The 14050-nt window shown below is 39.8% G+C and overlaps 1 protein-coding gene across 15 annotated transcripts in view; it reads right to left on the bottom strand.

Moving 5' to 3' along the window:
- RBMS1 (RNA binding motif single stranded interacting protein 1) overlaps window positions 1-14050 on the bottom strand; it is a 214022-nt gene that overhangs the window by 90896 nt on the left and 109076 nt on the right. For 9 of the 15 annotated variants that reach the window (XM_072811154.1, XM_072811147.1, XM_072811149.1 and 6 more), the window contains one exon: window positions 2031-2206. In XM_072811154.1, the coding sequence (XP_072667255.1) occupies window positions 2031-2206 (176 nt within the window). The remainder of the gene's footprint in view (window positions 1-2030; window positions 2207-14050) is intronic. The other 6 variants (XM_072811148.1, XM_072811151.1, XM_072811161.1 and 3 more) reach the window with 1 other exon arrangement.

The following is a 14050-nucleotide window of genomic DNA, read 5'->3' as shown; positions in this document are numbered from 1 at the left end:
CACAGAACATGGCATCAATCTATTATTTTATGGTTATTTAACTCTGCCTCCTTGATGTTAAAACTCATCTTCCATGATTCAAAACTAGCTGAGGAACTATTTCTTTTGAATTCCTCTCTCCTTTATACCTCAAGAGCTTGAGGGTTAGCTCCATTCTTTTGTTTCCTACAGTGGTATTTTTAGCTCCTTAGACTTTATGGCGCTCTATCTACCTGTAATTATGCTGCAAAAGCATAAGAAGACGCCAGTAAAGACCAGAAGCAGACAAGATAGCAAAAAGCCTATTTGTGGTCTTAGACAGCTGCAAGAGGGCAAGGCGCAGCTGGCCAAGTTCCCTCTGCCTCTGGCCAGGCATGACGAACCCCGAGAGCTGGACTTGCTTTCAGCCTAGTCCCTAGCACCGGACATTGTTTCACTGCCCTGAAAACCAAAAGGGCCTGGGTCAAAGTCTAAGAGGGTGGATCAAAAGGGTGACCCAGGAAAGGCACAGGGAGGATGCTGAGAGTGGTGGCCATAGGAAAACTCTCCAGACCCTAAAGAACTACCACTTGCCATCCCACCCTCCTCTCTAAAAACAAAACAAAGCAAAACCACCACCCCTCCTTGTGGAAGGCCAGATGTTACTTTTAGTTCCACTTTGGAAATACTGCCCAAGTTCCGAAACATACTTTAATAAGTAATGAATCTGTATTGTACCCAAGACAACGGAAATGAGATGCCATTAATCAGCTGTTGAGAAACGGGAATATTTTTCAGGGACTAGGAAACATTCTTGAGTAGACATTTTCTTCCACAGTTACATAAAGCTCCCCCTTTTTTTGTCAAGGACCATAATTATCTTTGGTAAATAAAAGACGTTGTGATATGTGGAGGCTTTTATAGCTCAAAGTGATTAGTCTTTACATGGTGATCCCTGCCCTGGCCAGTGCTTCTGGCTCCTTGATTTATTTATGAATTTTATTTTTAAAAAGATTTTATTTATTTATTCATGAGAGAGAGAGAGGCAGAGGGAGAAGCAGGCTCCTCACAGGGAGCCTGATGTGGGACTCGATCCCCGGACCCCAGGATCACACCCTGAGCCAAGACAGATGCTCAACTGCTGAGCCACCCAGGCGTCCCTGGCTCTTTGATGATTTAAATTAGTGCTTTCTTACTTAGTGAGTTAACATCATTTGCAAAGTAACATATTTATATTCTGTTCTTCAACAACATTAGCATATAACGCATATTTACTTTGGAGCTTTACGCACACGCACACATTTCTTCACAAGACTCAGAAAGGGTGGCACTGAGAAAAGAAATAGGAATTTTGGAAATAAGAATTCCCAAACAGAGGAGAGTGATAACCCAGACCACAAAGCTAGTGAAGACACACTATTATTTCCTGGCTAAAATTAAGAGTCTTACACACATTTAAGATACAGTTAGATGGGGACGCCTGAGTAGCTCGGTGGTTGAGCATCTGCCTTCACCTCAGGGCGTGGTCCGTAAACAGGGATCGAGGTTCCCCCAACCCCATTGGGCTCCCTGTGGGGGGGGCCTGCCTCTCCCTCTGCCTGTGTCTCTCATGAATAAATAAATAAAATCTTAAAAAAAAATTAGAAAGATAGCTAGATGGTAACTACCTCTCTGACAAATGGTAATAGCTAAAGTTTCTCTCATCATAGATAGACTGGCTCCCAGAGGTACTATTGCAAAACAAACAAACAAAAAACAAAACCCCTGAGAGCAGCCCTAATATGGTTCCAGCCAAAAGTTTTGCAAAAATTCTTCTTTTACTTCTCATATGTCAAATGTCAATAAAGCCAAGTTCCACTGAGAAGATGTTCCAATTTATTTTGTTATACAGGCTTTCTGCTGATGTTAATGCTGTGTCTGAGGACTGAAAACTTGGGAACTGTCACTGTGTCAGTAATGAGGGTTCACACTTGGGCTAAACATCTCTTATAAGACAATTTATATCTCTTTAGAATATGATACAGGATAAAAGAACTATCAGCTGAAAACAATCAAGAATTATAGCTACTTACGGCTGACACAGCTTCACCAGGTCCTGGTCTGTGGTGTTGGGAGGCAGTCCCCGGATATAAAGGTTCGTTTTGCTCAGCTGGTCCCATCCTGAGTTGCTACTGCTGCTGCTGTTGTTATTACTGCTGGTGGTGCTGGGGCTGGGAGGGGCCATGGGGTGGGCTGGGACCAGAGACTGCTGAGAGACAAAGATGGGGAGCGTCAGAAAACCAGCTGCAACAGGGGTAGCCCCCCTTCACAGGCCATATGAACTCTCTCAAGAAAACAAATACAGATCCTCTCAAGTGACTTTCATGTATACATTTTAATTTACACCTCAAAAAAGACCTGCTCGTTCTACAGAAAAAGCCCTCTCCCTCAACATGCAATTAGTAACAGGATTTTATTCAGTAGAATAGTCTCTACGTGTGCCTTAAATAGGGCTAAATTTATATAAGATTAATGTATTCACACCTTTTAAGGAACACATCTACTGAGACTCAAAATTAACTTGCATGAAGTTAGGTGATAATATCATTTTACGATACAGTCATTTAGAAATCACTAGACTTTTGAAAAGGTTTTCAAATTCTGAATAACATTTGATTGAAAGTTGCTGATAATTTTATTAAGACTCTTGGGGGAAAAAAAAAAGATTATTCTCCGAGTGTAGCAAAGTTTGAGTTCCATCACAAGCTCAAAGGCAGCAGACTTCACCTAGTTCTGAGTCTGGCCCACGGCTCCACTGAGACATCTGGATGAGATTTACAGGCACGCTGCCTTTCGCTCTGGCCAACCTTGTGAAATTTAACCCCTGTGAGAACGGTGTGGTAGTTGGAAACCTTCCCAGGCCTTGCAGCAAGGAACACAGCTTTTGTAAAGCCTGAACGTAGGGCTCGGTGTGGTTTCGCAGTCGGCAGCCACCTAGGAAGAATGTCTGAAATTGTACTCACACCAGATAATTCTCTGTTAACCAATCGAAAGAAACCACACTTCTCTGCCCTATGCCACACACATGATTTTGAGGAAGTTAAATGGTTCGGTCTGAGATGGAAGTGAGCATACCCTCAAGTGCCCTCAAAGCAAATGCTCAGCAGTTTCATAGCAGGACATGGAAGTTCTTTTCACCTCACATCTCAATAATAAATATACTAACCCAAGGACTTCACTTATACTAAGTAACAATTTAAAAATATAAAAGTGTAAAATTATAGTCCCTGGACATTAAAAAAAAATTTCAAATCTTACAGCCTGAGTTTTATAACCACAAACAAACATTAATCAGGCACACTGAAGACACAGTTAATTTCCACTTTGGAAAGTTCAAAAAGCAGAAGATCCCTTGCAATATATGTAACCCTGCCTACCATGCCAGCAACCTCAGTTATTCACTATAGATCTGGCTCTGCATCCAGTTTCTGCCATGACTATCCTAACTCCACAGTACCTCCCACAATGGGATCCTCATTAATCTGGACATGTAGTAACCATTACTTCTTTTCTGTAATATGTATTTTTTTTAAAAGTAGGCTCCATGTCCAGTGTGGAGCCCAACATAGGGCCCAATGTGGGGCTCGAACTCACAACCCTGAGATAGAGACCTGAGCTGAGACCAAGAGTCAGACGCTCAACCAACTGGGCCACCATTGCGCCTCTACTATGTATTTTTTTCTTCTTACTGCCCAGAGTCCTTGCTAAGATTATTGAGTCCAAACATCACTTTACCTCAAGTGATTCTCTTTCAGAAGGAAAGTAGCAAGAAGGGTTTACAATAGTCAAAGTATAAATGACGGCTGAACTTAACTAGCTATAACCATATTGCTTAATTCAAGAAAAAACTTACCTGAGATCATATCCTATCAAATCTATTTGAGTTATGCCCTTAATAAGCAGTTGAACTCATACCCTTTTCTCTCATCTCTTGTTTTTCCCTAGGGGATAAAGACTCTGCTTTCTAGAAGTAAAACTAAGAGTAAGCACTGTCCCTTGCTTTGCCGCAGGTGGCATCTCAGATCCCCAGCCATATCACACAAAGGCCTGTGTTCCTTCTCCAAAATTACTCTGTATTAGTTGCTCCTTACAATTAGCCAATTAGCCATCTCCCTATTTGGCATTTCAGTTTAGAACAGAGGTGCTGGGAAGTAACACACAGAACTGCCCCCCTATCCTAAGCCTTGATTTACACAAAGAACTCATATCTAGGCTAGGCTGAAATTTTTCTTAAATTGTCTTGATTAATGTCCAAGAACCTATCTTTGCCACAAACCACACTGTTACTCAAAGTAGGACCCACTATGTTTAGTGCAGCTGTTGGGGGATGGAACCTGGTCACCTGGTGTAAGCCCTGGAGAAGTCTGAAAAAAGCTGTGGATCTGTTCCGTCCTCACCTCTGAGGCATTAGACCATCGTGAAGCAAAATGAACCATCGATGGTTTAAAGACCACATTCCAAGTTTGTATCAGCTCCAACCTCTTCTCTGGGGTAGAAAGTGGAGTGCCCGGTGTGGACTTGAAGGATTAAACGAAACATTTGGGGGTATGATTTACTAAGAGATTATTTGGACATGAAAGGAGTAGGTTTTTATTTATGTATTTACTTTTGGCAAAAGTAGAACCATGATTTATATCTCAGAATTTACATAGCTGATTTAATGTATCTTTGACAGGCCTCTATATTTATTACAGTAATATTTTCTCACTCTGGGAAGTAGGTGTGGAGCATATCCCCCGTCTCTCCGTGCTTCCCCTCTATCCTGCCCTATGGTGGAAAAAGTCTCCGAACATTCTGGTCCCAGGTGGGAGACAGGGGTTTCTGAATGTGCCCTGAGGATGACTGGCCTTTGGCGAATCCTATACAGAACAAGTTCAAATTAAAATGTTATCCTAATATTAACTATTTCTCAGAACTAGCTGAAGACAGCCAGCTTACTCTAGGTTGCCAATTTTCTATTTTCTGGTGTAGAAAATTTTAGATCAAAGATTAGGTTTATAAAACTCACGGAAATCAACAAGTTAAATCTTAATAAAGACTGAACACATGTTTAAAGAAGAAAATTCAAACATAATAAAGCTATGTAACTCTAAATATTCAGAATGGGTTAATGATAATTGCAATAATTTGAGTAATAGTACTGTCTCATACTGCATGTTTAATGTGTGTCACTGTGGCAAGTGCTTCATGTGTATGATCTTCCCTAATCCAATGACGCAGATACATCATTGTTCTCCCCTTCGGCACATTAGGAAACAGAATCTCAACAGAGGCTCAGTAATATGCCATGGTCACACATTGAAGATGGCAAGTCTGTCAAACCTGCCCAAACCAGAGCCCTCAAACAGTATTCTTCATGGTACACCAGAACCATCCATATCCTAAATGTGCTGTTTGTATTATTTCATTTAGCTGTGCCCATCCTTCCTGCTATCTAAATATTAAGTTCAAGTTTCTCTGAAATGGGACCCTTAATACCACTGGTGGCTGGCTATCTTTTTCTTTTTTTGAGAAAGACAAAAAGGTGCCCTTAATTTAATGAGCACATGCACAGTCAGCTTGTGTGTGGGTGTATTTTACAAAGTCAGCTTTTGAAAGGTTAGTTTTTAAAACTCTACCTTATATTTTTATTAACAAAAGAATTCTACACAAAAAAATCCGAAAGCAACAGCACATTATGGCTGAACACCAGAGTCAGCATTTTAGAACAGCTACACTTAACCAGTGAAGACTTAAACTCTTGCTTCCAGATTAAAACGCAATTGAAATGTAAACACTGACAAGTCTTGAACTCCAGCTTCACAGCTCCGACCAATTCAAAACAATAACACTCTGTGTTCAACGGCACAAAGGGTAAACTTTAAAAAACAATTAAAACAAACTTTTTTGTTTTAATGGAGAATATTTTACCAAATTCTCTTTTTATCACCGGTTGTCTTTTTAATCTTGCCTCTCAAAACCCCTAAAGCTTCCCTGGAGTTTGAAAAGGACTCCCGTCCCCCCCCCCCACCCCTCTTCTCATCTCTTGTCCCCTTGGATGAGGTAGGTAGCCAATTTACACAAATTCAACCTAATTAAGGACCTTGAGTGACTGGCTGGCCTGGGGTGAGCACTGACCCATTCCACAAGAGCCCAGCAGTCTACCTCAGCCTCCTCTGGCCTAATGTCACCGCTTAGGATCAGGTAAACAAGCTTACCCATCAAGCTTTTTATCCAAGGGCAGGGAAAAAAAACTAATTTAGTTTTTCACAATAACATTACCTGGGCTTAATGTGCATGCCAAAACTGACAGAAAACCAGCTGGTGGTGAATACATGGAATGGCTGTACTCGCAGACCCTCTCTGCAACCCCTACAGAGTGGGTGTGGGCACCAGCAGGAAGAGGTTTGTCAGCGATCAAGGAGGACTTCCTGTGTGGACAACCCTGAGGCCTCTATCCCGCCAGGAAGGCCCACTGGCCTCCTACACTCAGACAGGATGGTCAACAACAGGCATGCGGCAACTACGCACGCATCAGATCTATTTCCCTTTCCATCACGTTACCCTACTCCGACACCACATTAAGTAGACTCTTTTATATAAATACAAGTCTAAAGGTTGTTTATGAAAAAGGCAAGACAAAAACCATTGGTGAACCAAAATATATTAGTAATCACGTACTGCTGCAGATTCCTGTTCACCGAAGACAATGAATAAAAATGAAAATCTGACATTACAAATTCTATTGTCTCATTTCCTCCCTGGTACTAACAGGCCACAAGGATTGTGCTCCAACCCATCTTACAGCTGCAGTTCTCCTCACTTCCCCCTCAGTCACTAACTTCCCTGGGGACTCTAATACATTTTGAAGGGAAACCCAAAATCTGCCTTTTAATTGCCCTCAAGTCTTCTCTAAGGCTACCAACTTTATAGTTTAAGAAGGTTACAATCCAAAATCCATAATCCCCATTGCCATCCCGCCACGCAATGATTGCACACGTGTGCGTCCACACACACACACACACACGCACGCACACTACCACCACCACCCCACCCCCAGCCCAACCGCAGGGAGGTTTAACACACATCAACTATTTCCTTAGTCCAAAGCAAAATAGCCCCTACAGTGCAGCCAGAAGTTATGGAACATTATTGTCTTTCACCAGGAAATGGTACATTATCAAGCCTGACATGAACTGAGTACTGTGTAAAGACATTAGATAACCACACTAATTCCACACACTAGTTCCTCTCCATAAAGCTTTCAAGATGTTAAAGAATTTAACAATTTAAGGGAATTATGGAATGGGGAGGGAAAGCATCCAAATGGGCCAGTTTCACCACAGTTAGGGTATTTTCTTTGTTTTCTTTTCGACATCTGAGTGGCTCAAAGAGGGCCAGGACTAGTGGCTGTGAAAGATAAAAGTTCCTGGCACAGGGAGCTGGGAAAGTACACGCAGCTGAGAAGTGGGAGGTGAATTAGTGAGAGATGAGAAACTAGCCAGGAAGCAGATGTTCTTCTGGGTAGGCCAGTATGTGAGAGATCACCTATATTAATGAAGAACAATAGTGCCCCTTCACACATGCAGACTCTTACTTAGCCATCATGTGAGAGAGAAGGCCAAAGGGCAAATATCAATTAGTCCTATTTGATGCTAAGATATCAGGGCTTAACATCATATGGCTAATTAGTTCATGAAACTGGTTTTCATAGAGCCACTGTCCCTTCTTTGAAAACAAGTTTTGTAGCCTCTAAGACTACGAAACTGAGCAATAGATTATTCAATATTTTTCTCGGGTTATATTTATCAAAGGAGAGGGCCATGATGTTATGCTGGCTATTAAAATAAAACTAAAGATCTCCAATATACTTCACAATTAATATTCTCTAAGATAGCTATCAAGCTAATCCTTGCATGTAAAGCTATAGTCTTCACACAGAAATCTCTTTATCTAAGTTCATGAATAGAGCAGCATTTTCTTAGGCTTTGGATAAAAGAAACGAATTTAAGACTTCCACTGAAGAAGATAAATATCTGTTGTATACAACATGACTGACTGAATGGACAGAGACCATGTCACAGAAGTGAAAATAAACAGAGAAAAGTCTTTAGAAATGAAAACAGCTTAGAAAAGCTTTCTGGGGTGGAGGTAGTGGTTTTGGAGGAGGAAAAAAGAAAGAGCAAGCCAGGTGTTGAAAATCCATAGTAGAAAACATACCTTAGACACAATGTGTGATTTCTGAGGTCAAATTCTCTTTGAAGGTTCCATTAAAAAAAAAAAAAAAACAAACACTAGATTCCTTTATCATCCAAATATCTTTTAAAGATCTGGTTTGTGCTCCAGCATGCAAATCACCTCAATTGTTTGGTTCTCTCCAAAGGTTCTGCCAAGAATCCCACAGATGCCCCAGGTTGCCTGCTGAGAACCCTGGGCCAAGGAACACCCGACAGTTCTTGTGCTATTTGTTCCTTCTAGGGTTTGGAATTGTGTTTATGAAGGGGGAGAAAGCTAAAAACCAACACAAAAACCCCGTAAATATAGTCAACTCATCTTTGACAATGGAGCAAAAACAGTACAAGGAGCGATGATAGTCTCGTCAACAAATGGTGCCAGAACAACTGAACATCTGCATGCAAAAGCATGAATCTAGACAACAGACCCTACATCCTTCACCAAAATTAAAGACAATCACACACCTAAATTTAAAATGTACACCTGTAAAACTCCTAGAAAATAGCACAGGAGAAAACTCAAGATGACCTCAGGTATAGTACTAACTTTTTAGGTCCAATACCAAGGAAGGACATACTCCGTAAGTAATTGACAGGGTGAGCTTCATTAACATCAAACATTTCTGTGCTGCAAGAGAGAAATTCAATAGAATGAGAAAAAAGCCAGAGAATGGGAGAAAATATTTGCAAAACACAGATCTGATAAACTGTTATCCAAACTCTACAAAGAACTCTTAAAATTCACCAATAAGAAAACAAACAACCCAATTTAAAAATGCGCCAAAGACCTTACCGAACCTTACCAGGGAAGACACACCAATGAAAAATAAGCATAAGAAAAGATGTTCCAAATCACAGGTTGACAGGGAACCGCACTTTGGAGACACACGGACAGTTCCCTACAAGACTGAACACACTCTCATTATACCATCTAGCAATTGTGCTCTTTGGGGATTTACCTAGAGGAGTTAAAACCTTATGCCCACACAAAAACCTTCACTAGACAAATATAGCAACTTTATTCATAACTTTGGAAGAAACAAAGATGCCCGATAATAGTGAAAGGATCAGTAGTAACCTGTAGTCCATCCAGGCAATGGAGTATCAGTCAGTGCTTAAAAAGACATGAGTTATCAATCCATGAAAGACACAGAGGAACCTTAAATGCACACTACTAAGTGAAAGAAGCCAATTTGAAAGGCCACATTTTCTGTGGTTCCCACTTACATGACATTTTGGAAAAGGCAAAGCTATGGAGACAGTAAAAAAGACCAGTGGTTGTCATGGGCTGGGGGGAAGGGAGGGATAAACATGCACAGATGATTTTTTGGTTAATGCAACTAGTCTACATGATACTCTAATGGCGGATACATATCATTATACACTTGTCTAAGCCCACAGGGAGTACACCACCAAGAATGAACCCTAAGGTAAACCTTGAACACTTTGCCTATGTAGATTCAGCCTTGGGGAAAAAATATGCCATTCTAGTGAGTGATACTGACAATAGGAGAGGCTATAACATGTGGGGGGCAGGGGGTATGTGGGAAAGCTGTGTAGCTCCCTCTCAATTTCACTGTAAAACTAAAACTGCTCTAAAAAATAATCATTTAAAAAAATGACATAAAGATATACTGGAGGTGAGGTGCCTGGGTGGCTCAGTCGGTTAAGTGTCTGACTTTTGATCTCTGCTCAGGTCTTGATCTCAGAGTCATGAGCTCAAGCCCCACACTGGGACTCCACAGTGTAGAGCCTAGTATGTATGTGTGTATGTATGTATGTATTAAATAAAATAAGTAAAGATAAACTGGAGGCATTAGATAGGATTTATTCACCAGGAAACTCCAGGACCAAGAAAGTAAGTGAGGAGCTTAAAGCAATGGGCTCAAACCTTTCCTACTGGAAAGCACATTCATTAGCAAGGAAAATATTTTAAGGACATTTAAAAAAAAATTTAGTATTGAAGTATAGATGCCATACAGCAGTATATTAGTTTCAGGTCTACAACATAGTGATTTGATAATTCTATATACTATGCAATGCTCGCCATGATAAGTGTAGTTATATTACAATCTTACTGGCAATATTCCCTAAACTGTATTTGTCATCACCATGATGCATTTATTTTATAATGGATAGTCTGTACCTCTTAAATCCCTTTCACCTATTTTACCCCTTTGCCCCCTGCCTCTGCTCTGGCAACCACCATTCTGTTCTCCATATTTATGACTCTCCTTCTGTATTTTGTCTATTCATCTGTTTTGTTTCTTAGATTCCACACATAAGTGAAATCATATGGTATTTGTCTTTCTGACTTATTTCACTTATCATAATACCCTCGAGGTCTATCCATCTTATCACAAGTGCCAAATTTTGTTCTTTTTTATGGCTGAGTAATATTCCATTATGTATCTGCATCACGTCTTCTTCCAGTCATTTATTGATGGACACTTAGGTCACTTCCTATCTTGGCTATTTTAAATAATGCAGCAGTAAACAGACATGCAACATATTTTTTCAAGTTAGCGGTTTTGCTTTCCTCAGGTAAATATCCAGAAATAGAATTACTGGATCATACAGTACTTCTATTTTTAGTATTTGGAGAAACTGCCATATTGTTTTCCACAGAGGCTGCACCACTTTGCATCACCACCAACAGTGCATGACGGTCCCCCTTTTCTCCACATCCTCACCAACACTTGTTACTTCTTGTCATTTTGATACCAGCCATTCTGACGATGCAAGGTGCTAGCTAGTGGTTCTGAGTCGTATTTCTCTGATGATTAGTGATGCTGAGCATCTTTCTGTGTGTCTAGGAAGGAAATACCTTTAACAGTGGGTTCCTGGCCTTATATCCCGTATCACGTATAATACTGTGGCATGGCACAATTTCTTAAAAAAAAAAAAAAAAAACCCACAAAAACCTAAGAGTTCAACAAAGGGAAGATGAGGGATGAAAGGGGATGAAAGGGCCTAGGACAGAAGGGCTGAGGAAGGCTTCACAGAGGGGTACATATGGCTGAGTGAGCTGAATATTGGTGGCAAGTCCTTAAGCATTAGATAAATGGCAGTCCCATGGGGGGAGAGAGGACAAGAACCAACAAAGATACAGACAGGAAAGATCATGGCTCATCAAAGTTTGTGAAAAGACCAACCTTGGTCAGCCAGGACAAGCTGATGTTCCAGAAAGGGAAGGGACAGGAGGATGGTACTAGAAAGGCAGGACAATAACTTAGTAATCAAGAGAGAATATGGACATGGTATCACAGATTATTATACAGAGGTCTCCCAGGTAGAAAAGAAAATTTAAAGATGGTAAATGACCGGCGATAATTTGGGGGGAAGTAAAATGCGGGAAATTCTTTTCCTTCCTTTCTATGAAAAGGTCTACGGAAAACAAAAATTACTGGATGGAATAATCGGAATATCTGGATTCAAATTCTGCCTGGCAGCAACTGGAACATCATCTGTGGGCAGCTCAGTTCCTCATCTGGGCAACAAGCAGGTTAGACTACATGATTTCTATGTTCCCTTCTAGCCTTCAAATTCTAAGGCTGGATAATGTTTCTCTAAGCTAGAGAAAGACATCTCAAAACAGAACCCAGCCAGGCCCGTGGGTCCTCTTATCTGTCTGCCAAATAGTCAGAAGAGAAATGGAGTAGGAGGTTAAACGGGCAGACCCCAGAAAGAAGAGTCACACTTTGCATCTTGCAGCTGGAAGCTGCGGTAATCACACTGCCATCACGTTTCCCTACCCCACTTAGGCCAAGCACTGATTTCCCTATTTAGTCACAGATGATTATGAGAAAATATTATAAATATATAAGCTATACTGAACAACTAAGGCTTAAAAGAACAATTTTTAAAAATTATATAATATTCAGAGTTCCCCAAACCAGAATATTCTTAAGGTGAATATATTATAGCTAAAATCACTTTAATAACAGATCTGTCAAGACTTTACATTGGTTAATAATAGTCCAGCATCTTTTTGTCTCAATATGTAATCAGTACAAAAAGTTGCATTTCACATTCTATTTAATCTCTTATATAGAGAAGGACCATGTAATAGCGCCAAGATCATCTCAAAAGAAAATTCAAAACAACAGGCAAATTCCATCCCAAACCACCAGCGATTAGAACTCAGTAAACATAAAATCCTGCCCAACTTCAGGTGTGAAATTACTCTTCTGGATTCTGAATGCAGGTGGGTGGTATGTTTTTTACCCTCCTTCTGACCCCCAAATGAGGAGTTTTCAGATCTATACCACTTTTCTTCAACACAGCCTTGTAAAAGAGACAAGAATGAACTCTTCTTTTCCTTTTTACTCAAAATAACTTGAAAAAAGAAAACTTCCTAAGGGAAGCGCAGCATTGCCTTTATCATGACAGTTCAGAACACCTCTGCAATGTTCTGATTTCCTGCCTCACCCCAATGGAGTTAGGATTCCAGCACTGACAACTTCCTTCCAGCTGTTTTTAAAAGTCTATGTACAGTACAGTTTGTATTTCTTGTAAGTAAAGAATTACTGCTGAGATTGCAAAGTCTTCAGGGTGGAAATTACCTATCTTAAAATATTTTGTCTTCACAATGAAAAATACTTATTGAAAGTGCTGTAAAGTGGTTAACTAAACATTAAACTGGGAAAAATTAAACGAGTCAGCTTACCCCCAAAACCCCATATGAATTTACTACTTTTTTTTAAGATGTAAAGGGCTAAAAAAAAAAAAAAAAAAAAAAAGAAAGAAAGAAAAAAGATGTAAAGGGCTATGTAAACAAGCCTGCAATATCATAAACTAACCCCTGGAGAAAAAAAAGCATTATCTATACTTTCAGGAAACTAAAAAGTATTTAAAATCTCCCCATAAGAACTTTTAAAATGAAATCTTATCTGACACTGCTGTGATTTGTACATAGCCAAAGTAAAACATCATCAAAGGAAAATTTTCTGAGTTAATACAACTCAAAAAGTTAATGAATGCATTCATTCTTTCTCATGATAAAATCCAGCAGCTTACATCTGATACAGGATGGATAATTAGTATAGAACAGCCACCTCTTTATTATGTTTCTCTGTGTGTCTCTATGTAAATATGTGTTTGTGTGACATTTTGTGGGGATAAACTGAAAGGAGGAGATGGTTATCTCTGAGATACATTGTCTCTGATGTATCTGAGATACACTGTCTGACTGTGTCTGAGACTGTGTCTGTGTCTCTGTTACAAAGCACAGTGATTTTTAACTTTTTTTTTTTGCCTGAAATCTACCTCAAAAAATAAGTTTTTGTCTGAATTCACAACTCTGAATATATTTACAGGCAAAACTATAAAAACTGAAACAAAAATTTTGTGAAACAGTTATTTTCCTTTACCATATTCAATCTACCATAATGTTATCTTTTCTTCTCTATTTCCCTAAAAAAGAAATGCTGGTAGTGACCTACTAAATTGATTTGAGATTAGACTAACATTGTCATTTGCAGATTAAAAACTAATGGTCTGCTGTGTTTCTCAAACCGTGATGTACATTTGAACCACCAATCATTTTGGGGGGGACCAGGATTGTGCATTTCTACCAAGCTTCTGGGTGACGCCCATGCACTACAGCAGGACTCATGGCACTGCTCTCGGTGCGTGAGGATGAATTTCAGAAAGGTTCCCCCTTCATGCTTTAAGAAGGAACAAGCTGCACTTATTCACAAAATATGATAAAAACTTTTGTTCATTTGATTTGCAATCTAGTATCTGCTCAGAATCACAAAATGTTAGCAATGAGAGAAGACATCAGGGATAATGCAATCTAATAATTCTCAACTGGAAATTTAACAGAATCTTGAGAG

The sequence above is a fragment of the Canis lupus genome, chromosome 34, assembly GCF_048164855.1.
Source record: "Canis lupus baileyi chromosome 34, mCanLup2.hap1, whole genome shotgun sequence".
NCBI classification, from domain to species: domain Eukaryota; kingdom Metazoa; phylum Chordata; class Mammalia; order Carnivora; family Canidae; genus Canis; species Canis lupus.
The sequence above is the reverse complement of the archived record's forward strand: the minus strand, read 5'-3'. Positions and strand labels throughout refer to the sequence as shown.